We start from the raw sequence: 21,700 nt of genomic DNA, 5'->3' as shown, positions 1-21,700 counted from the left end.
TAAATATTTGTTCTTGAATACTTCATAAATATCTAATTACATATACGTATAAAGTCTTTTAATATAAAACAGTCTTATATCATCTTATAATTATCTCAGACTTTTTTACTTATCACATTATATCTTAATTAATAAGCAATACTATCAATATTTTTAATGTCAAGGTAAGTTCTTTTTAAATCTTTTACAAACTTAAACACTTTTAAATACTTTCATAAACTTTTAAATACTTTTAATTTTTCAAACAAAAAACTTTTATGTACTTATTTAGTAAATAAACAAAAATAATGAAAAATAACTATAAAAGAAAAAAAAATTAAAATTTTTACGAGAATCCTCATATGCTCTTCTTTTTAAACTTCTCCCGACTCTTCAATTTCGTAAAGTTTTGTTAAAATTTCTATTTCTAATTTTAATCTTTGTCTATATGAAAGTCTACGTAGACCTTCAGCTAAACGTAGTACAAATCCATCAATCGGGCTTGGTTCATTGTGTTTGTTTAAAGCTTCTATAAGAGCCTCAATACTTATCAAAATGTGTAGATTTCTTCTTTCCTGTTAACAAAGCAATACATGAATTAGTTAATACTTCAATGTTTATATTTAATATTTCTAAATATAATAAAGAAATTTTACTTTTTGATGTTACTAATATTGAAGTAGAATCTGAAGATGGAGAAACTGATCTACACTCCAAAGTATTATCGTTCAAATTTGATTCCACATTATCGAAATCATTGATAGTTGATATAGACGCTTGGCTTGATGTAGATGCTTGAGAATCTGCTAATCTTAAAGAAGTTATAGTTCTGAAAAAAATATTAAGAAATTATTATAACATCAGTGTTAAATAATTATCGTAATTAACATTATTAATTCAGTAATCATTATTCTACTTACTGTCGATGTTCTAAGGTATCATTTAAGAACGTCATTAAATTATAATGACGAAAGGATGGCATAATTGTTTCAGATTTGGGTATACCAGCAGCGCCACTTCTTTGTTCAAGAGCTTGTCGTTTTTTATATAAATTTCTGGCCTTTCTATAACAATCCTTTAGATAATTCCACCTTTTCTCAGCTTCGCTCGGTGTATATGAGCCTACGACATATAATTTGTAGCACTGTAATAATGTGCTAAATAAAACGCAAAGACACACACACACAAAGACAGATAAACATGTCCCTTAGGCTGGTATTCATAATCCGGTCTTACATTTAAGATCATCTTAAGCTCTCATTCCACCAATCAATAGCTGCATTGTAGCTATTTGATTGGTTGAATAAGTTCTTAAGATGATCTTAAATGTAAGACCGGACTATGAATACCGGCCTTAATGTAGCTTAATGTGATTAATGTGATTAAAATTTACCTTTTAAATCCACACTAACTTCATTCCACAAGTCATCCTTTTGTTTTCTTCCTCTTTGTTTCAATGGTAAGCGAAAATCATATAACGCAGGTTTATTTTTTACAGCTGTGATGAGATCCTCATCCAGCTTATCTTTATCGCATATATTATCTTCGGTAGTCCCATCCTTTTCTGCAATAATTATTTATTAGTAAAATAATCTATACAATTTATTAAGACAATATATTAGAGAAATTTATATTACCTCTTATGAAAACGGTTTTTTCATTATCAACTACTAGTGAGTCTAGATTATTTGCAAAGCAAGAATGCTGTGCAAGTTGTTCAGATTTTAATATCCACTAGCAATATCCACACTTATATTGTTCCTAAAAATTAAAATATATATTGTTATAAATACGTAAGGCTCTTCGCACAATAGAGAAAATATTAATCATAAATATTAAATATTAGGAATAGAAATCAGATATCAGATCCTATATCACAGAGTCTTTTTGATTTTATTATTTAAAAATAATTCCTATTTCTAATATTTAATATTTATGCTTAATATTTTCTCTATTGCATACATAGGGCCTAACACTTTGTTGGTAGATGAAATATAATGAATACTTGCCATGTCGTATGAAATAATTGTAAAATAATATAATAAATAATATATTATTAATATGTATATGCTGCGTTAACATTTCACGGATAGGTTATGTCTTCTATTCCGTTTCCGTTCCGTTCCGTAAAGTGTTTGTCATGGGGAACCCGGCTACAAAAAAGCGGAATGAAATTGAACGGAATCATTCTGATTGGTTAGCCTTCAACCTAGTTTCCTTTCCGTTACTATTCCGTTCCGCTATTTCTTTCTCCATCGGGATGCAGCCTTACGCGGAAGCGGAACTAACGGATCGCCAATCACGGGATTATTCTGATAGAGCCCCTTTAAAGATTCTGTTGAAACTGCCCTGTGATTGGTGATCTGCTGGTTACGCTTCCGCGTAATCCGCTTCATGGGACAATAGGAACTGAACTCTTGCGTATTGAATACACGCACACAAGCACGCGTGCATTAAAAAATTTTAATAACGTCACAGTTTTCAACAGTAAGTATTATATTCTTTATATAGTTTGTAGAATCACAATTTGCTGATGGATGAAATAAAAAGATTGTTTTTTTTAGCAGAAAAGAATGGATTCCGAAACTGTGTTATTAGCCATTTTCTGTTTAATCAAGAAATATAAACAAAGTTACAGTAGTTTTTATCAAGAAGAATTGCGACGTAAAATATTTAAATTGTATGCACTCTACATTACTGTGATAAATGAAGAAAACTCTAAAAAAAACCGACAATGTTGGGTAAGATCTATATTTACTGTACAGCGGCGAATATTACAAGGAGCGAGTGACAATCTCGTACAAGAAATGGACACTGAAGACAAAGAAAAATTTGTCCATTATTTTCGAATGCATCCTATCTTATTCCAAGAATTACTTAAATTAGTCGGCCCTTCCATCAGTAAACAATATGTGGTTCGAGATCCAATTCCTCCTAAAACGCGTTTGCATATTACGCTTCGATATCTGGCATCAGGAGACAGCATGGCATCAATCTCATATGTTTATCGAATTGGCCATAACACTGTGTCTAAGATCATATCAGAGACCTGCAAGGAAATATGGAATGTTTTGAAGGAGACAGTTTTTGTTCAGGACAATCCAGAGAGTTGGCAAGAAATTGCTGATGAATTTGAACAACTTTGGAACTATCCAAACTGTATAGGCTGTATCGATGGAAAGCACGTCAGATTACAAGTTAGTGCATTGAAAGATGGTTTTTTATTATGAATTTTGATAAAGATAACTTTAATACTACATATTTATTATATCATCAATTTGTCCCAAAAAAATGTTAGTCAAAGAATGTGGGTTCATATTTATTGTAGAATACCTCTCATTACACAGGACCACAAAAATTTTTTTTTCATGCGCGGGACATGATACCAGGTCTCCTCTATGTTTTTTGGGTCGCTGATCACGAATCCGGCCTTACTTTTACTCGATTGGTTAACATAACCTCAAAAAACCTAAATAATCCAATAAATCAAGCTTACAAGCTCCATAGCACGCTTGACCTGAACTTTTAAACCCAATAGCCCCTTTAACCTAAGCTCTTTAACCCCAGAAACCCTAAACCTAAGACTTTCACCCCATAGCCCCGAAATCTAACCTCAAAAAACCCCATAAACTCAATAAATAAGCTCACAAACTCGATAGCTCGGTTGACCTAAACTTTTAAACCCAATAGCCCCTTTAACCTAAGCTCTTCAACCCCATAAACCCTAAACCTAAGCTTTTTACCCTATAACTCACTAATCTCACTTTGAAAAACCCATAGCCTCATAGAATAAATATTTTTACTCAGTACCTCTTTAAGTTGAGTTCTTTAAACTCCGTGTGGCGACAGAACCTAGGGGATATCAAAATAGCACGTGAGGGAGCTGCCTTGCAGTCTTTCGACTCTCAGACTTTGTAATCTTACTACCCCGAAATACAGTAATTTGTTGAAGTGGATTTAGCGTCATCCTGGACCACGTGGAGGTACCACTTTTTCCAGGACTTACCTGCTCAGAGCAGGGGCACCTACGCCAGGAACAAAATAAAAACAATATTAATTAAATACAATCAGTTAAAAATAAATCAACATTTGTTTCAATGTTTATTGATCTTTAGGGGCACCTACGCCAGGAAAAAGGAAACTTATACTAAATAGCAATTAGACTGAAATTTTTTTTTAATGTCTTTCAATTTTTAAAAATTTAATCATTTAATATTTCATTTAATAGAATGAAATAAACTGATGAAATTAAATGTACTGTTCTATTCGGAACGCTTTTCGTATCGCGTTTTTTTCGTCTCAAACGATCTTCGTATTGATTTTCTTTTATGCGGGGTTGGCGAATCTCTTTTTAAACACCAGCAATAGTCAGCCATCATATGCTCATCCCAAACACCTTGGTATCTCTTCTCTATATCCTTGAGGTCTTGGTGAAAACGCTCACCTTGTTCTTCGCTAAAGTCACCCAAGTTCTCAGGAAAGTAGTCTATGTGTAAGTCTAAGAAGTGGATCTTCAGATTCATAAGGCACCCTACATTTTTAAAATTGTTTACCATTTTTTGAACTATGTCCCTGTAATCAGAACTCTTCGTATTACCAAGAAATTTTTGAGTCACTTCTCTAAAGCTTCTCCAGGCTGCCTTCTCCACTGATGTCATTTTTTTCTCAAATTCACCATCTTTTAAAAGAGTTCTAACTTGGGGACCATCAAAAACCCCTTCCTTGATTTTTGCTTCTGAGAGCTTGGGAAGCTTTGTAAGAAGGTATTTAAAAGCTTCGCTATCTTTGGCTTTCATAGCTTTCACAAATTGCTTGATGAGTCCGAGCTTGATATGTAAAGGCGGTAGAAGCACTTTGTATCGTGGTACCAAACTCTCTCTCAAAACATTTTTCTCACCTGGTGTTAAAGTTTTTCTCGCTGGCCAGTTCTTCTTAATGTAATGTTGTTCACGTAAACGACTATTCCATTCGCACAAAAAACAAGGAAATTTGATGTATCCAGCTTGCTGTCCTAGTATGATTGTCATAATTTTAAGATCTCCAGCTAACTGCCACTCATGCTGACTATATTGTAACTTGCTCAATAAAAAATCAAGATCCTTGTAGTTCTCTTCGAGTGTCGTTGAATGAGCTACGGGCAATGGAGCATAAATATTCCCATTATGAAGGAGAACGGCTTTTAAACTTCTCGTAGATGAGTCTATAAATAACCGCCAGTCTTCGGCTTTGTAGGAGATACTTTTGAATTCACCAATCAAACCCTCTATATTATTACAATATACTAATCCATTCTCTGAAGAAAAATATTGACGAAAAGGCAAATCCCAATCTCGGTAGATGGTAACAAAAGTTTTTGGAGCTAAGCAGCCTTTTTCTTTTAAACGAGATGCTAATAGTTCAGCACTTTCTTTTGAAAGACCTAAATCTCTTATAAGATCACTTAATTCATCTTGATTAAAAAATTGTTTATGCTGTTTATCTGCATCTACTTCTTCTTCACTGTTATGGCTACCTTCCGAATCATTCAAATTTTCTTCAGATAAAGCATTTTCAGATATTATTTCATTGTCAAATCGAGAAATAGGAAAAGTCACTGAATTCACATTTGGATAAGGCCATGACTTTATTTTCTTACTATTAATCCTAGATATATCACATAAGCAAAAGTAGCAATCTGTATCATGATTTTGAGGTTGACGCCAAAGCATAGGAGATTCAAATCGCTTAGCAGTCTGATCTCCCTTTTTCCATCGTTCAAGACCACTTTTGCAGGAAGAACATATTATTTGTGGTGTCCACAAGTAAACTGGATCATTTATTTGGATATCAAAGCATTCTATATACAAATTACTAATGACATCGTTAAAATTTTTCCTATTTGCTTTGAGTACATACTGTCCGCAAACTATGCAAAAAACATCTTTTTTTGGACAATGTGACATTTCTTCTTGTTATATAATGTCACTTACAAATATTTTAAAAGTTATTCGAACCATAAAATAAATTTCAGTCAAATTTAAAGATGTTAAATCGTCAATATAAATACAAAAAAAAGTTTATGTAATTACAATAAAGTTAAATCAACAAAAATAAAAGCTCATAACAAATATGATTGGTTTTTAGCACAAAATATTTATAGCACTGTAAAATTAGATAAACACAAAGGTTAAGCACAAATGAAATAATAAGTAGGGGTGATGAAATAGTTAAGTAATTACTTAATTAATTAAAACAATCACAAAATATATTCAAAATGCTTCTTTAACAACGCTTGTGCTACATGTAAACAAGTAATATAGACATACTAACCAATATTATTTCGTTAGGCCAACCACACGAAAATAAAATAACACATGAGCAATAAGAGTTGAAAATAAGATTTAGAAATAAAATAAATATAAGAGTCGTTATGTTCTACTTCTAAAATCCCAGTTTTGATAACATCCCTGCTTATGGCACGGCTTATGATTTATTAGATATATTAAGGCCCTACGGAGCTTGTAAGCTTGATTTATTGAGTTTATGGGGTTTTTTGAGGTTAGATTTCGGGGCTATGGAGTGAAAGTCTTAGGTTTAGGGTTTCTGGGGTTAAAGAGCTTAGGTTAAAGGGGCTATTGGGTTTAAAAGTTTAGGTCAACCGAGCTATCGAGTTTGTGAGCTTATTTATTGAGTTTATGGGGTTTTTTGAGGTTAGATTTCGGGGCTATGGGGTGAAAGTCTTAGGTTTAGGGTTTCTGGGGTTAAAGAGCTTAGGTTAAAGGGGCTATTGAGTTTAAAAGTTCAGGTCAAGCGTGCTATGAAGCTTGTAAGCTTGATTTATTGGGTTATTTAGGTTTTTTGAGGTTATGTTAACCAATCGAGTAAAAGTAAGGCCGGATTCGTGATCAGCGATCCAAAAAACATAGAGGAGACCTGGTGTCATGTCCCGCGCATGAAAAAAAAATTTTTGTGGTCCTGTGTTATTAATGTACGACGAATAACATAAAATTTATATACGTATGTAATTTTGATTACAGGCTCCTCCAAATAGCGGCTCAACACATTACAATTATAAAGGATACCACAGCATCGTTCTGTTGGCCATTAGTGATGCGAAATATCGTTTTACTATGGTTGATATTGGTGGGGAAGGAAGACAGAGTGATGGAGGAATTTTTAGAGATAGTGATATGGGAAGACTTTTCGAAGAAGAACAATTTAAGTTACCGAATGCTAAGCCTATTGAAATTGATGGATCAGCACTGCCTTATGTGTTGTTAGCGGACGAAGCCTTTCCATTAACCACTCATATGATGAGACCATATCCGCGAAGTGGTAAATTGGATCTAAAAAAAAAAGTTTATAATTATAGACTCAGTCGAGCAAGACGTGTTATAGAGAGCGCTTTCGGGATTCTATCAGCAAGATGGAGGATATATAAAAGACCTATAATTGCAAGCATTGCAAATGCGAAAAAAATTGTTCAAGCAACAGTGGTACTTCACAATTTTATTATCATTAATGAAAAAAAATTGCTTTCTAACAACACATATGCACATATAACTCCTAAAGATCACAACATCATTTCAGAAGGACTTAGCTCATTGCCAATTAATGAAGATAGATCATTCATTAACAGTGGCATTAAAGTTCGAAATGCTTATTCAAAATATTTTATGAGCACGGGTGCATTGTTATTTCAATGGGAGAAGGCAATGAATAATGACTTTTAATCTACTTGATTAATCAGCGAGAGGTATAGATTATCATACTGTTACGTCCAGGCCCGAGGAAAGATGGGCCGAAGGAAGGACGTGACACTTGTATCCCGAGAACAGGTGCCTTAAGGGCAGATGTCTCGGATCGAGCGAGCCTGCGGGAGGCCCAAAAATAGGTCAACGACCGTAAGGGTCGATCTTACGCTATTTCTGGTCCAAATGACCGCTCGACGGTCCCCTTTTTGGTAAAGGAATTTAATCCTTTTTACCCGGGACGGGACCAAGTGCGATTCAGGAGTGTGGGAGAAGTGAGGGATCAATTGAGTTGGACGCGAAAAAATAAATTTAAATGAATTTATTATACATTATAAAGAAAGATTATATAAAAATTTTAATCATAAATCGATACGGTCTAGTACATGATTCTGTAACAATATTAAGTGAGTATGTGTATGTACGTGAGTGTGTGTGTGTGTGTGCGAGACGAAGAGGATCTAATCAAAATCAGGAGGATACCTTTCCCGGAAGTATTCTATGGGAAAGGCTATGGGGTTTTCGGTAAAGGGGGTGAAACAGGGAATGGAAATATCGGGAGGAGCGGTGCGGAGAAAAGCCTTAAAGCTAGGAATGTGTATGGGGCCAGGTCCCAAGGTGAAAGTACCTGGGAGGATAGGATCTGTGTATTCAGGGTAGGTTAAGGAGAGAATCGTTGCGGCGGTTCGATCACGAAAATTGATCCAGGAGAAAATAGGGGGAGGAAGAGCGGGAGGAGAGAAGAGATGAGAATCGGGAGTTGCTTCGTGGGCTGGAGAAGGAAAAGGCGACAACTGCGGAAATTCAGGTGGATGGTCGAGTTCCGTGTCGTACACGGCAGAGTAACTAGGAGCAAGGGTTCCAGGAGACAGATACGGGGAGTAATTGGGAGGAGAGGTTTGAGGAGGGAGATATGAGGAGTCTCGCGTATCTTCTTGGATGTTACCCAAGAAGATTCGGGTGATAGGAAGATTCGTATTTATTTCGTTTAAATCTAATGTAAAAGAAGGGTCAGCCACAGCCCGAGCCAGTAGTCTGCGGGTTCGGCGATTGCGACGGTATCGGAGTCGCTTTGCTTTGGCTCTAGTGGATTTCCTTGAAACGGGTTCCACTAGGGAAGCGATTATAATAAGTAAAGAGAAGAAAAAGGAGGGAGATCATAAACAAAAGAAAAGACTTACTACTTGTTTCGGAGAACGCGATTGCGATTAGCGCTGGCTGGTGATTGTTGCTGGGCCTCTTGGCGTCGGGAATGACAGTATAGTTGCACTGTTACTTAGCAAACGCGCACAGACTCGATGGGATTACTGACTGTTTTTGTTAATACAAATAACCCCGAGATTTTTGAGAGTAGTGACTGAGTAATACAAAAATGCTGAGATACTGAATGAATAGCCGATTAAATAACTGATTAATGGAGGCTTAAGGATGAAGAATACTTAAGAAGTGTGTGCATTTGTTCGAAGTTCGCGTTTATATATTGTTTTTGGATTACCCTCTCCTAGAGTGAGGACCCAGGGAAGTTAACGAATAGAAACTCTCATTAGATTTCCATCGTCTCTTCCCTGCCCTCTCTTATGAGCGTTTAGAACAAATGTAACAAATCAGAATTTTATTACATTCGTTTGCGAATAGGAGAGCATCTTCCAAAACGGGGAGACCTAGGATTCTCAGTATTGGAGGTGGTGGTAATTTATGTCTTGCAGGATGCGTCTGCTAAAGACAAGGGATGACTTTTACTACCCCCTTGAAATTAAGATGGGTACGTGTGTCGCGTCGCGACATCCGGTCACTCGCGTTTTCGTGAATAGTTTCTTTTACTTTCTATAGCTTTTTGAATTTTATGAGATGTTTTCAAGTGATCGGAAAATATCAAATTCGGCTGATTGGCTGGCGCCTTGACTGTGACCGGATGCTACTCTTTATGATTTTATAGCCTGTTAATATCTGGCTGTCGTTTTTGGAGCACATACTGAGAATCCTATTCCAATTTAACTGACATTAACGATTTTTTGGAAGTCATGCACGTGTGCGCCAGTTATGGGAAAGAAAAGAATCATGAAGTCCCTTGGACGTAACACCCCCGGCGTTAGACAAATGTTGGGGATGTAGGACACAACTTTTGCAGATGGAATTATCTCGATTCTTTTCTTGCCATTGAATTTCGTAACTTAATACTTGGGTGCTTTTTCAAGAGAGTCGTGCCTGTCGCTATTGTATATATGTATAATTATGTGTATGTTATTACTAATACGCTATTAATTCTATTATTAGGATTGCTGAACTATCGATTTTTCTATAATATCTATGCGAAAGTGGAACTCCATTTCATTATTACTATTAATACTTTTGTCATTTCTTAGCAAAACAAAAAAAATAAAAAATTTTTTCTTTTCCTTTTTTATAGATTTAACTACCTGATCATCAGTAGCGAGACAATGCCAGGCGCTCGGGCCGGGTTTTATGGAGGTTTTTTTTTCCTTTTTTTTATTCTTCTATCCATCGGGTAGTCACAGGGCGTCCCCATCCTTCGACTAAGTACGTCATGTCAACGTGTAGGTACTCTTCTAGACAGTATAGGCATGCCCATGCAGGGTTGACTCGTAAGATTACGATGTTGCAGGTTGTGCAAGTTGTTTGATCGGCTGAGCATTTATGGACTAAGCTATGCGGTGGTATTAGCATGTATTGCTCTTGGTAGTTCGATGGTATTGCCATAAAGCATTCCTTGCAAACTTTATGATAATTAATGATGTCTTGAAAAACGTCGTCTCTTGTTATGGTGACGCACCGGAGTTCAGCTAAGTTGCGATAGTCGTTGTGGTGGTCTGCTCCTTGTCCGTCAAGAGATTGCATTTTGGAGACCCACGAGAAAGGGGTAAAAACTAGCTTTTCTGATGATCAAGCAATATTTATTAATGAGAGAAAAAAATGGTTCCACTTTCGCGCTCCTTAGAGTGCTAAAAAAAAGAATATCAGTCTTATGTTAAATTTATATTGTGATGAATCGACAATTATAATTCTATAACTAAAATTCTTATAGAATGTTTATAATTCTTATAATATTTTTATAAAAATATATGTATAATATATGCTTATGTATATATATATATATATATATATATATATATATATATATATATATATAATTATTATTCTTTTTTTTTGAATATTCACTCGAGTAAAAAAAAATATATATTTTTTTATTATTATTTTTTATTTTATTTTTTTTATTATTTATTTATTTTTTTATTATTATTATTTAGTTGATTAAGAATGATTATATGGGGTAAATACATAAGATAATAACTAGTAATATGGAATAATGCTTAATAATATAATGTATGGAGTGTGTTCTCTTAAGGTTCTATCGTTTTCTTATACGGTAGGAATTACATCTACGGCTACATTAGTGCTAAGTTGGGCGTGACCTAATAAAATAAGTGCATCTCGGAGAGAATATGAAGTACTAGGGGGTATTCCCTCTACGTTTAGTTTAACTAGTGCCGTCCCTTCACTAAGGGGGCGGACTATATGAATCCATCCTTTTCGCCCTTCGAGAAGTAATCGGCAGAGGTCTTTGGTTTCCTTTGGCCAAGTTCGGACGTTTAGGACAGGACCGGTGTAAGCTAAGCCACAGATTATAGTTTGCCAAGGCAGTTCTCTGAATCTGTCCTCTAGGAGGTAAACTTCGCTCATACGCCGCCAGGTCGATCGGCCCCAGTCTCCTAGGCAGACTTTAATCATCCAGTTGGTTCTATTAATTTTCTTTATAAGGCCCCGTCGCCAAGATTTGCAATCTTTTATTGCGACGGTCATATTTTCCTTGAAGTCTTCGGGCCAGATGTGTAAATAGATAGCTTTCCTGGCCATCCGGAATTCCAGTTCTTCTTCTAATTCTTTTAAATCCTTTGCACTGTTTTTTAGTTGAACGCAAAAAAGGAGCGGTGATTCCACCTTTACTATCGTCACATCCAAGCGTCCTCGGGTTAAGAGATTGGTTTCAATGCACTTGATCTCCATTTTTTGATTTTTATTCTGTAGAATGGTTAAAATTGCTTATGATAATAGGGTTTGGTTTTTTTTTTGTATGTATTATTGTTGAAATGTGATATATATATATATATATATATATATATATATAAAATTGAGGTGTCAGGGTGTGGTTCAGATAAATGTTGACGTTCGTTTAAGATTTTGATTCTTTGATTTGAAGTGAATAAGAAGTATTTTCTTTTGAAGAGAGAGAAGGATAAACGTGCGTTGGTATTGCACAGCCTTCGGAGTGAGCCGTCTCAGACGTCCTGCTGGGTTGGGATTCAAAGGTAGGTGCGGTGGGTGCCCTTTTTTGTGATGGTGGTTTTGTTCTTAAGTGTAACAATAGATGGGTTAGAGAGTCCCAGATGGCCCCTAATAAATATAGTGACCATCCGTATACCGTATGCAAGGCATATCCATGTACTATTGTATCTAATATTAGTTTAATAATTCTTATGCTCAAATAGATTCCAAGTAATCCCGCGCTAATATTTCCGAAAATCAAGAATTTGCTCCAAAATTTTTCCCATGCAGATAAGGCTATTTTCTCTATTGTGTTTTTGTCTAATAGGTTGGAGATGGAGCCTCCTTGCAGAGAGATGGTTTTTCCCATGATTCCTCGGGCTACGGTATTTAGAACTGCGGGTCGTTCTGCCGGGAACATTATATGGTCTCTGAGATCATTTAAGTCGGTTTCCGTGTATATATCACTGGGGGCAAGTGATCCTGGACTAATATATTTCCATGTTGGCTTTGTTAACGGTTTCATGATGGTCGGTGGTAAGGTATCTACTGGTCTGGGCGTCAATTTATACCATGCATCTCCTAAGAGATACATAGCAGGCGCGAAAGAATTACACGTTGTCTGAGTGCCTTGTCGTAATAATATGTGAGTTTGAGGAGTTAAATAGTAGGTTTGATTTTTCCGAGTTACTGGTAATTGATTATAGCATTGTTCTGTTCGAATGAGTGTTACTTCGACGGGTACACATTTTATTATGTGAATTACTTCTCCAGCTAGTAGAGCCATATATCCAGGTCCTTTCATTAAGTGATATGCAAAAATGTCTGGTGATTGTGTAGCGATAGCTAAGGCGTTTTGCATCATTTTTCGTTCCAGACTGCATTGTTGTAACAAGATATTATGATAAAGTTGATTGATTTGGGTACGAATGTGTTTCTCCACATAGACAAATTTTGAGTTCATGTATGCGAAGATATCCAAGTTAGAAGTGCGAGTTTGTCTATTAAAAACTACGGTGCCACGTACGGTTTCAAAAATTAATAATTTAGGATGCTCTGTTCGTATTAATGAATATCCACAAACTTCATGTCTCCCTACGCTGGTTAAAGCAAATATTATGTCCTGAGTGGTGAGAGAATAGACTGTTTGATGTAGTTCTTCGTCGATTATTTTGTCAGCGTATCCTTCATATATTATACTGTAGTCGGAAAATTTGCAAGGGCCAACAGGAACTGGGTCCCAGTATGTATCTCCTCCTTCTATGTCTATACATTCTACGGAGCCAAATTCACAAGTCATACCTGATCTGAGTTGTACTTGATTACTATTGATTCGCACATCAGCGGTGTAGTCATGTAATGTAATTTTTACTGATCCCATTACAAGAACATCTGACCACGTTCCATAAGGATCGGAATATGATCCTCCAGAACATTTACTGTCATTATCTACGGTTCCGGCCAGTGTTACTGGGCGTGCGGTGGTCGTATTCGATTTCAGGCCGGTTATGTATGTGCTTCCCAGCTGGAAGCTGCCGTAGTCGTGCATGCGTCTACAAGTTTGGCGGGTTATTGGTTCAATGTAAGAATATTTTCCATTATGTACATCCATAGTATGGGAGAACATTCCACATTTTCTGATTAATCTATCGATCTCAACTTTGCATTGTATGACTCGGGTTGATTTGAAATCGTTAATTTGCAGTAATTGCACGTAAATTGAACTAGAATTAACTTGTTTTTGAGAGATATCGCATTCTTCTATATTCAATAAGGATAAGGTCGTTAGATTCGCTGATGATGACCCACAATCATATCCTATTATTCCGAACGTTCGAAGAAACTGCATTGTTAGGAGTATTATTATTGCAATTAGTCTTCTGATTCTGGGATCCATCTGAAATTGTATTTAATTATTATTTAGTTATTGGCTTTTCGATGGCTTGATGTGTGAGATTCGTAAGCGGTTAGGATGTACTATTCGACTGTTTTTCTTTATCCTAATTTTTATGTTATTTTTGTTAAGAATTTCTAAAACCTCGTGAGATCCGGTATATTGATCTTCGAATTTACCAGGTTTAGGACCTTTTAATAAAAATACTTGGTCTCCAGGCTTAAAGGTCTGTGGATTTATTTTCTTGTCATAATAATTTTTTGATTTAGTTTTTGCTTGGATAACATTATCGTGAGCATTTCCCTGAATCGCGTGAAGTTGTGTAACGAGATTTACTAAGTATTCATCGTAGCTTGCTAATTTATCTTCTGAAGTAAGGGGTTCGTTAGATGGAATTCTTGCTATTTTGCCAAAAACTAATTCGTATGGAATATGTTTAGTTGCTTCATGTACGCTAGTGTTGTAATTGAACATTGCAAGACCAACCCATCTGTCCCACTGCTTTTGTTCGTTCGCATATTGTTTTAAATATTCTCTTAGTGCATGATGAGATCTCTCCAACGATCCGTTTGATTGAGGATGGAAAGCTGTTGTTCGAAACTTGCGAATTTTAAATAATTTAGCGATCCTTTTTAGTAGTTCACTAATAAAGTTTCGTCCTTGATCCGTTAATATTGCCTTCGGTGCTCCGAGTACGCAAATGAATCGATCTACGAAAGCTTCTGCGATAGTCTCGGAAGTCTGATTTGGTAGTGGTATTCCCATACAATATTTCGTTAATTGATCTTGTAGCGTTAAAATATATTCGTTACCTCTCTCAGTTTTCGGTAATGGTCCTACGATATCCATAGCGACCTTGTCGAAAGAAGATCCTGGTGTGTCTGTAATTATCATAGGTTGTTTAGTTTTGACTCGAACAAGTTTTTTGAGTTGACATTGTAAACATTGCTGGATGTATCTTTGAACGTCGGCTTTCAAGTTCTCAATAATAATTATGTTTTATTCTATTGTAAGTTTTCGTAACGCCACGGTGTCCTCCTGTGGGTAAGCAGTGTATTTCTCCAATAATAACAGGTCGTAGATCTTTAGATGGATTTTTGACTAATCCGTTACATTTAATTAATTTAGTGGGTGCGTTAACGAATACTGATTGAAGTCGCGATTTAATATTATTCCATGGTACATTATTAATTGTTTCCGTTTTTGCGATACTAATTGTTTCTAACTTTAAATCTTGAATGATGTCGCATAGATTATTTATGGCGATCGATATTTGGTTTAGAGTCATCGTAGGGCCTTCTTGTTGTCCTTCTGTAATGGGCAGAGTTATGTGGAAGTAGATTTTATATTTTATGGCCTTAGGTTTACCTAAGGTAAGGGATCCAAGATTCGGGAGACCGTTCCGCTCAAAGAGTTTTTGCGAGCCTGAGTCTAAAGGTTTTCCGTTGGTGTCAACGAAATACATTACGTTATCTTTTCGTAAAAATAATAATTCGCGACTTTCTATGGTATTACTTTTATTTTCAATGGATTTTGTTCTTGTTTTTCTTAAATTTTGATTGATAATTTCTTCTTCATCTTCTTCTTCTTCCTCTTCTTCTTTATCTTTGTCTTTATCTGGTGGGTCTATTCTTCTTTCCATATCTTGAAAATTTTTATTTTGTTCCTTTTGATTTATAATTTGCTTCTGGTTTGTATTCGATCTCGTTTGGATGGCAGTGGTTCGTTTTCTTTGATGGATGGTGGGGCATTAGTATGGTCGTAAAATGATTCATCTGTCTCGGCTTCTGAAAGATATAAATGAAAATCGTTGTCTTCGCTTTCTTCCTCGTCGTCCGATTCTTCTAGCATCCTAGAAATTTTTCCTGCATCTTGCGAATTATTAGGATTCAACGGCTTATCTTTTATAATATTACATTCTGTTTCCATGAGATTTACGGGATTTCGTGATAATGTATCTGCGTTTACGTTAGTTTTTCCAGCTTTATATACAACATCGTAATCGTATTCTGCTAATTTCAATCTCCAGCGTAGTATTCGCATGTTCGCGTCTTGCGCGTTTTTGAACCACGTTAAAGGTTTATGGTCAGTAACTAAAGTAAATTTCCTTCCGTAAGTATGGTCTAAAATGTTTTACGCAATAAACTATGGCTAGTGCTTCCTTTTCATAAGTATCATATTTTATCTCGTTATCTGTTAGAGTACGTGATGCGTATGCAATCGGTCGGTCTCTGTTTATCTCTCCTTGTGATAGAATCCCGCCTATGGCTATTCCTGAAGCATCTGTGGTTAATATGAATGGTTTAGAGAAATCAGGATACTGCAATACAGGTTCTTCGCATAACTTTTGTTTCAAGATTTGAAATGATTCTTCTTGTTCGGATGTCCATTCAAAATTCGTATTGTTTTTCAATAAAGCTGTTAACGGTTTGGCAAATTTAGAGAAATTAGGTATAAAACGTCTGTAATATCCTGCAAGTCCCAGAAATTGTTTAATGTTTTTTGGTGTTTTCGGTCTCGGAAATAATTTTACAGCTTCTAATTTTTTTGGATCTGGCTTTACTCCATCCTTGCTAATTACGTGTCCTAAATATGTTACTTCCGATTTCAGAAATTCGCATTTGTCGGGCTGTAGTTTTAAATTAGCGTTTCCAAGACGTTCTATTAAAGCGTTGTATTTTCTTTCATGTTCCTCTAATGACTTGGCATAAATAACTATGTCATCCATATATACAAATAATTCTTCGCCTTGTAATCCTGTTAATACTAAATCCATTAGGCGTTGAAAAGTAGCCGGAGCGTTTTTTAAACCGAAAGGCATTCTATCAAATTCGTAATGTCCGAAAGGAGTTGTAAAAGCGGTTTTGTGACTGTCGGCAGGATCCATTTTTATTTGATGAAATCCGGATGCGAGATACACATACGGAAAAATATTGCGCTCCCCCTAGTTGATCTAGTATATCAACGATATTAGGTAGTGGGTAAGCGTCTCCAATAGTTTTTTCATTTAAAGCTCGAAAATCGAGAACCATTCTCCAGCTTTGTTTCCTTTAGAATCGTCTTTCTTAGGCACGATCCATATGGGAGTATTGTAAGGCGATTGCGAAGGTTTTACTATGCCTTCCTGTAGGAGGTCCTCTACCTGCTTGTTTATTTCTTCTTTATGTATTTGCGGAAATCTATATTGTCGAGTATTTATCGGGTGATCATCTGTGGTCGTTATTTGATGTTGCAAAACGTAGTTGCAGTTAATTTTTCTCCGGGAATATAGAAACGGTCTTGACTATTTGCTATTAGTTTTATTATGTTTTCCTGTTCTTCTTTATTTAAATGTTCTAATCGTAATAAATCGATAATTTTAGAGAGTCGATCTTCCTTAGTTTCCTCAGAAAGTACCAAGCAATTGCGAATTAGAGGCTGCGATGTCAGTCTTGTGTTTAGACTTACGTTTTCGCATAAATTTATCTATTATTTCTTGAGATTTTTTACATAAAGATGTAGAAAGATTCGAAGACGGATTATTCTTGTGAAAAATTTTTCGAGAATTTTCAATATTTTTAATATTCGAATTATATTTTTGAGCCTCTCGGAGGAGGTCTTTTATTGTAACATGAGAGGTTTCTAATTCATTATTGTCATTATTTTCTGCAAATAGTCCATCCTTTGGAAATGTAGCGTCCAGGGAGGATGAAGAACTTCTCTCTTTTTTAGAATAAGGTGTCGATTTCCGTAGTGAGGTTTGGTAACTTCCCTCCTCGCAATCGACGGAGCTGGAATTTTCTGACGAGGTTTGGAAACTTCCCTCCGAAATTCCAGAATTATTTTTTTCTAAGGAGGTTTGGTAATTTTCCTCTCCAAGGATATATGGATTAATCAATTTTTCAGGAAGGGTTTGGTAATTTCCCCCTCCAAGGATGGTTGGATTATTAAAATTTTGGGAAGAGGTTTGGTAACTTACTTCTTCGGGGATTTTTGAATTATTAGAATTTTTATTTGGATGATTTTTATCTCCTCTCTTAGTTTTGATTCTTTTATTTTGATTTATCCTTTTTCCTTTTATTTCTTTAAATGTTTCATCTTCATCTTGGATTTCATTAAGGGTATTGATTTCAGCATCTTCATTAAGAATAATATTATCTTGAGTTTCGTCGATGTTTCCGAAATCCTCCAGTGATCTTGTTGATTTTTCCTTGTCGAATATTTCAATGTTCGAATTATGATCGTCGAACAATTCGTCTAATGGTTTTAAATGTAGTGTTGGTACACGAACTTCCACTTCTTCATCTAAAGTGCTTATGATATTCAAATAAGCCTTTCCAGAAACGTTCTCTACTATTGTATCTCCCAGATAAATTCCATGCTCCACCTTTAATCTTGGTATGTATCCTATTTTTATTTCAGGGTTGACTATTCTTACGTAAAATAATGACTCGGATCTTGGTTGCACTGTAATAGTTTTGGGAGAGAAAAAAGGCACATTAATTCCAGAAACGTCTAAATGTCCTTCTGCGTAATCTATCTTTGAAGAAGTTAGTTTGAAGAAATCATTTCCAAGTATTCCGGATTGTGGAATTGGAAAGTCGTCAGATACGATGTGAAAAGGGCGTATCCCGATTGGACACGTAACGATTCGACACCGCTCGATTGGACACGCATTATTGGACACGTTTTATTGGACACTGCACGATTGGACACGTACATTGCACGATTGGACACGGCAGCATTGGACACCGCACGATTGGACACCGCACGATTGGACACCGCACGGTTGGACACCGCACGGTTGGACACCGCACGATTGGACACCGCACGATTGGACACCGCACGATTCGACACGCACGATTCGACACCGCACGATTCGACACCGCACGATTCGACACCGCACGATTCGACACCGCACGATTCGACACCGCACGATTCGACACCGCACGATTCGACACCGCACGATTCGACATGCACGATTCGACACCGCATGATGCGACACCGCACGATTCGACCCCGCACGATTCGACACCGCACGATTCGACACGCACGATTCGACACCGCACGATTCGACACGCACGATTCGACACTGCACGATTCGACACCGCACGATTCGACACTGCACATTTGGACATGTATGCACCCCGCCGGTAGGGGTGCCTACGATAGGATGCAACTTTCCACGTGAAGCGAGGTTCCATTTTGCAACTTTTCACGCGAAGCGAGGGTGACGGGGTGGGTGCGGGAGGGGGGCCGAAGGCCCTCCTTGCACCCCCCCCCCGTGTGTGTGTGTGTGTGTGTCTGCTCCATGCTCTTTGTGCGGTGTCGAATCGTGCGGTGTCGAATCGTGCGGTGTCGAATCGTGCGGTGTCGAATCGTGCGGTGTCGAATCGTGCGGTGTCGAATCGTGCGGTGTCGAATCGTGCGGTGTCGAATCGTGCGGTGTCGAATCGTGCGGTGTCGAATCGTGCGGTGTCGAATCGTGCGGTGTCGAATCGTGCGGTGTCGAATCGTGCGGTGTCGAATCGTGCGGTGTCGAATCGTGCGTGTCCAATCGTGCGGTGTCCAATCGTGCGGTTTCGAATCGTGCGGTGTTGAATCTTGCGTGTCGAATCGTGCGGTGTCCAATCGTGCGGTGTCCAACCGTGCGGTGTCCAATTGTTCGGTGTCCAATCATGCGGTGTCCAACCGTGCGGTGTCGAATAGTTACGTGTCCAAAAGGAGGTCACCCATGTGAAAAGATACAGATATTCCGAAAAGCGTTAATATAATTTCTCCGAGTGTGTAAACAGGGTAGTTATTTATACCATTTAGTTTCAAAATATTATCGAAATTTATATCAATATCTTTAGGTATGAATTTTTCTTTAATTATATTCGGTCCGGATCCCGTGTCTAGCATGAGAGTTATATGAGCGGATGTTTTGTTGAGATTGACCTGAACAGTAGGCACGCGACTGTCTTTAGCGAGGGTCACTGTCACAGGTCGTACATCTGGGTTTTGTCGATTTATTTGGCGTCCTGCTGAGTGGACGGGTGTGAAGCTCGCTCGGGCCCCTGTCGCACACCCGACGTCGAGGGCCCATTGTAGTTTCCCTGATCCTTTTCTTTCCGACGATTATTACTTGCGATCCGTAGTTGACAATTTTCAAGAAGATGCCCTTGTTCTTTACAATATCGGCAAAAAGAGTTGGTTGGAGGTGTTGGATTTGTTCTAGTGCGGCAATCCTTAGCGACGTGTCCGATTTTGTTGCAAATTTGACAAGTAACAGTAGTTTTATTTATTGAATTGCGTTGTTCATTTTGTTTCTTCCAACAATTATTAGCGGAATGACCAGTTTTATCGCACCATTGACAAATTACGGAGGTTTTGTTAGCTTGATTATTGTTGCTATTTTGACGACACAGTTTTGCGTCGTGTCCATTTTTAGAACATAATTGACAAGTTATGATTCGCGGTTGGATTACATTCACTGGTCGACGATATTGAGGATCGCGCAGGCGGCATTTATCTGCACCATGTCCGCGTTTTTTACAAATTTGGCAAATCAAAATTTCGGTTCCTAAGGCTCTCTGAATTTGACCCAAAGAGGATGACTGCGTGAGCTTCCTGCAGTTGCTAGCTACGTGTCCTTCTTTATAACAGATCTGGCAAGCTTCTCGTATTCGCGGCTTGTTTTGACCTGAGTTAGTGTCTTGTCCCTGCCGTAAATCTGTCATTGCTAGAAGCTCTCTTTCTATCCTTAATGCGTCAGCGACGGTTCCATGCACGTCTAAGTCTCTTGCGATTCTTTGTTCTATCTCGGGTTTGAGCCCTCGGATAAAACATTTACACATGTCTCCTTCTAATGATGCTTTTATATTCTGGTCAGGTAAAGAACGACTAGTACTGCGGTATGCTTCTAAAATCTGTTTTCCCAGCAATTTTACTCGATTCGCGTATGTGACTACATCTTCTTCATTCTTTTGATAAACGCGTCCTAATTCTCCTTGCAATATATATACATTTTTGGAAGGTCCGTAAATTTGTTTTAAATATGAAGTTAAATTTGATACTGTGTTAAAATCTTGATTTTGGATGGTTCGTCGGGCTTCGCCGACTATTCGGGTTCTTATAACTTTGGTAAATTGTGCTTCAGCTTCTTTAGGTAACATGGACTTAGCTTCTTCACATCCTTCGATAAAATAACTGAGCGGAATATTTTTACCATCAAAAAAAGGAACAGCTTCAACCGCGTATTTTAAGGTGGCAAATGGGTTTTGGTGAGTCATGGTTTCGGACCTATCAAAATCTTTTTCTGCTTTATAAATAAGAGTATTAGTAAGAGTGTAAAATTCTTGGCAAGTTATATCACCAGAGTTGTCAGATTTTGGCTCAGGCGTGTCGGCTGTTAAAGTAGTATTGTTTATACTTGTGTCTGTGTTTTCTAAAGAAAAATTAAAGTGTCTTGGTGTGGATTCGATAGTTCTTTTTGGAGTAGATGTATGAGGTAAACCTGAAGTAGATGATTTAATTTCAATTTTAGATTTAGATTTCTTCTCTTCTAGAGCGAGTTTATAAAATTTTTCCACTTCTTTTTTATCGGCTTTACCTCGAGTCCCGTCACTCATTCCCGTTTCCTTGAATCACACATATCAATCCCGGACGAGCTCCCAAAATTTACGTATGTTACGTCCAGGCCCGAGGAAAGATGGGCCGAAGGAAGGACGTGACACTTGTATCCCGAGAACAGGTGCCTTAAGGGCAGATGTCTCGGGTCGAGCGAGCCTGCGGGAGGCCCAAAAATAGGTCAACGACCGTAAGGGTCGATCTTACGCTATTTCTGGTCCAAATG

General features: G+C 37.2%; 3 protein-coding genes across 3 annotated transcripts; all 3 read right to left on the bottom strand.

Moving 5' to 3' along the window:
- Positions 1 to 504: 504 nt before the first annotated feature.
- On the bottom strand, positions 505 to 2,375 carry LOC145976387 (uncharacterized). The gene is made up of 5 exons (XM_083107443.1): positions 2,252 to 2,375; positions 1,373 to 1,543; positions 900 to 1,101; positions 636 to 808; positions 505 to 554 (listed from the first exon to the last, which is right to left on the bottom strand). Exons 1-5 carry the CDS (start codon positions 2,373 to 2,375, stop codon positions 520 to 522), a joined length of 705 nt encoding a protein of 234 aa, XP_082963569.1. The 3' UTR covers positions 505 to 519.
- Positions 2,376 to 11,898: 9,523 nt separating this feature from the next.
- On the bottom strand, positions 11,899 to 12,954 carry LOC145976386 (uncharacterized). The gene has a single exon (XM_083107441.1). The coding sequence runs from the start codon at positions 12,952 to 12,954 to the stop codon at positions 11,899 to 11,901; it is 1,056 nt and encodes a 351-aa protein (XP_082963567.1).
- Positions 12,955 to 19,874: 6,920 nt separating this feature from the next.
- On the bottom strand, positions 19,875 to 21,476 carry LOC145976384 (uncharacterized). Its single transcript, XM_083107440.1, has one exon. It carries the CDS (start codon positions 21,474 to 21,476, stop codon positions 19,875 to 19,877), a length of 1,602 nt encoding a protein of 533 aa, XP_082963566.1.
- Between the last annotated feature and the right edge of the window lie 224 nt (positions 21,477 to 21,700).

The sequence above is a fragment of the Camponotus vicinus genome, unplaced genomic scaffold (genome assembly GCF_025532165.1).
Source record: "Camponotus vicinus isolate PSW18456_S1 unplaced genomic scaffold, iyCamVici1.0 SCAF_8, whole genome shotgun sequence".
NCBI lineage: Eukaryota > Metazoa > Arthropoda > Insecta > Hymenoptera > Formicidae > Camponotus > Camponotus vicinus.
This window is presented reverse-complemented; position numbering and strand designations above follow the sequence as displayed.

Coding starts and splice junctions, on each gene's coding strand:
- LOC145976386 (XM_083107441.1), bottom strand. CDS start 12,954: ATGAACTCAAAATTTGTCTATGTGGAGAAACACATTCGTACCCAAATC.
- LOC145976384 (XM_083107440.1), bottom strand. CDS start 21,476: ATGAGTGACGGGACTCGAGGTAAAGCCGATAAAAAAGAAGTGGAAAAA.
- LOC145976387 (XM_083107443.1), bottom strand. CDS start 2,375: ATGAAGCGGATTACGCGGAAGCGTAACCAGCAGATCACCAATCACAGG. Junction 1,102..1,372: donor AGTTAGTGTGGATTTAAAAG/GTAAATTTTAAT, acceptor TATATGTCGTAG/GCTCATATACACCGAGCGAA. Junction 809..899: donor GATACCTTAGAACATCGACA/GTAAGTAGAATA, acceptor TATTTTTTTCAG/AACTATAACTTCTTTAAGAT.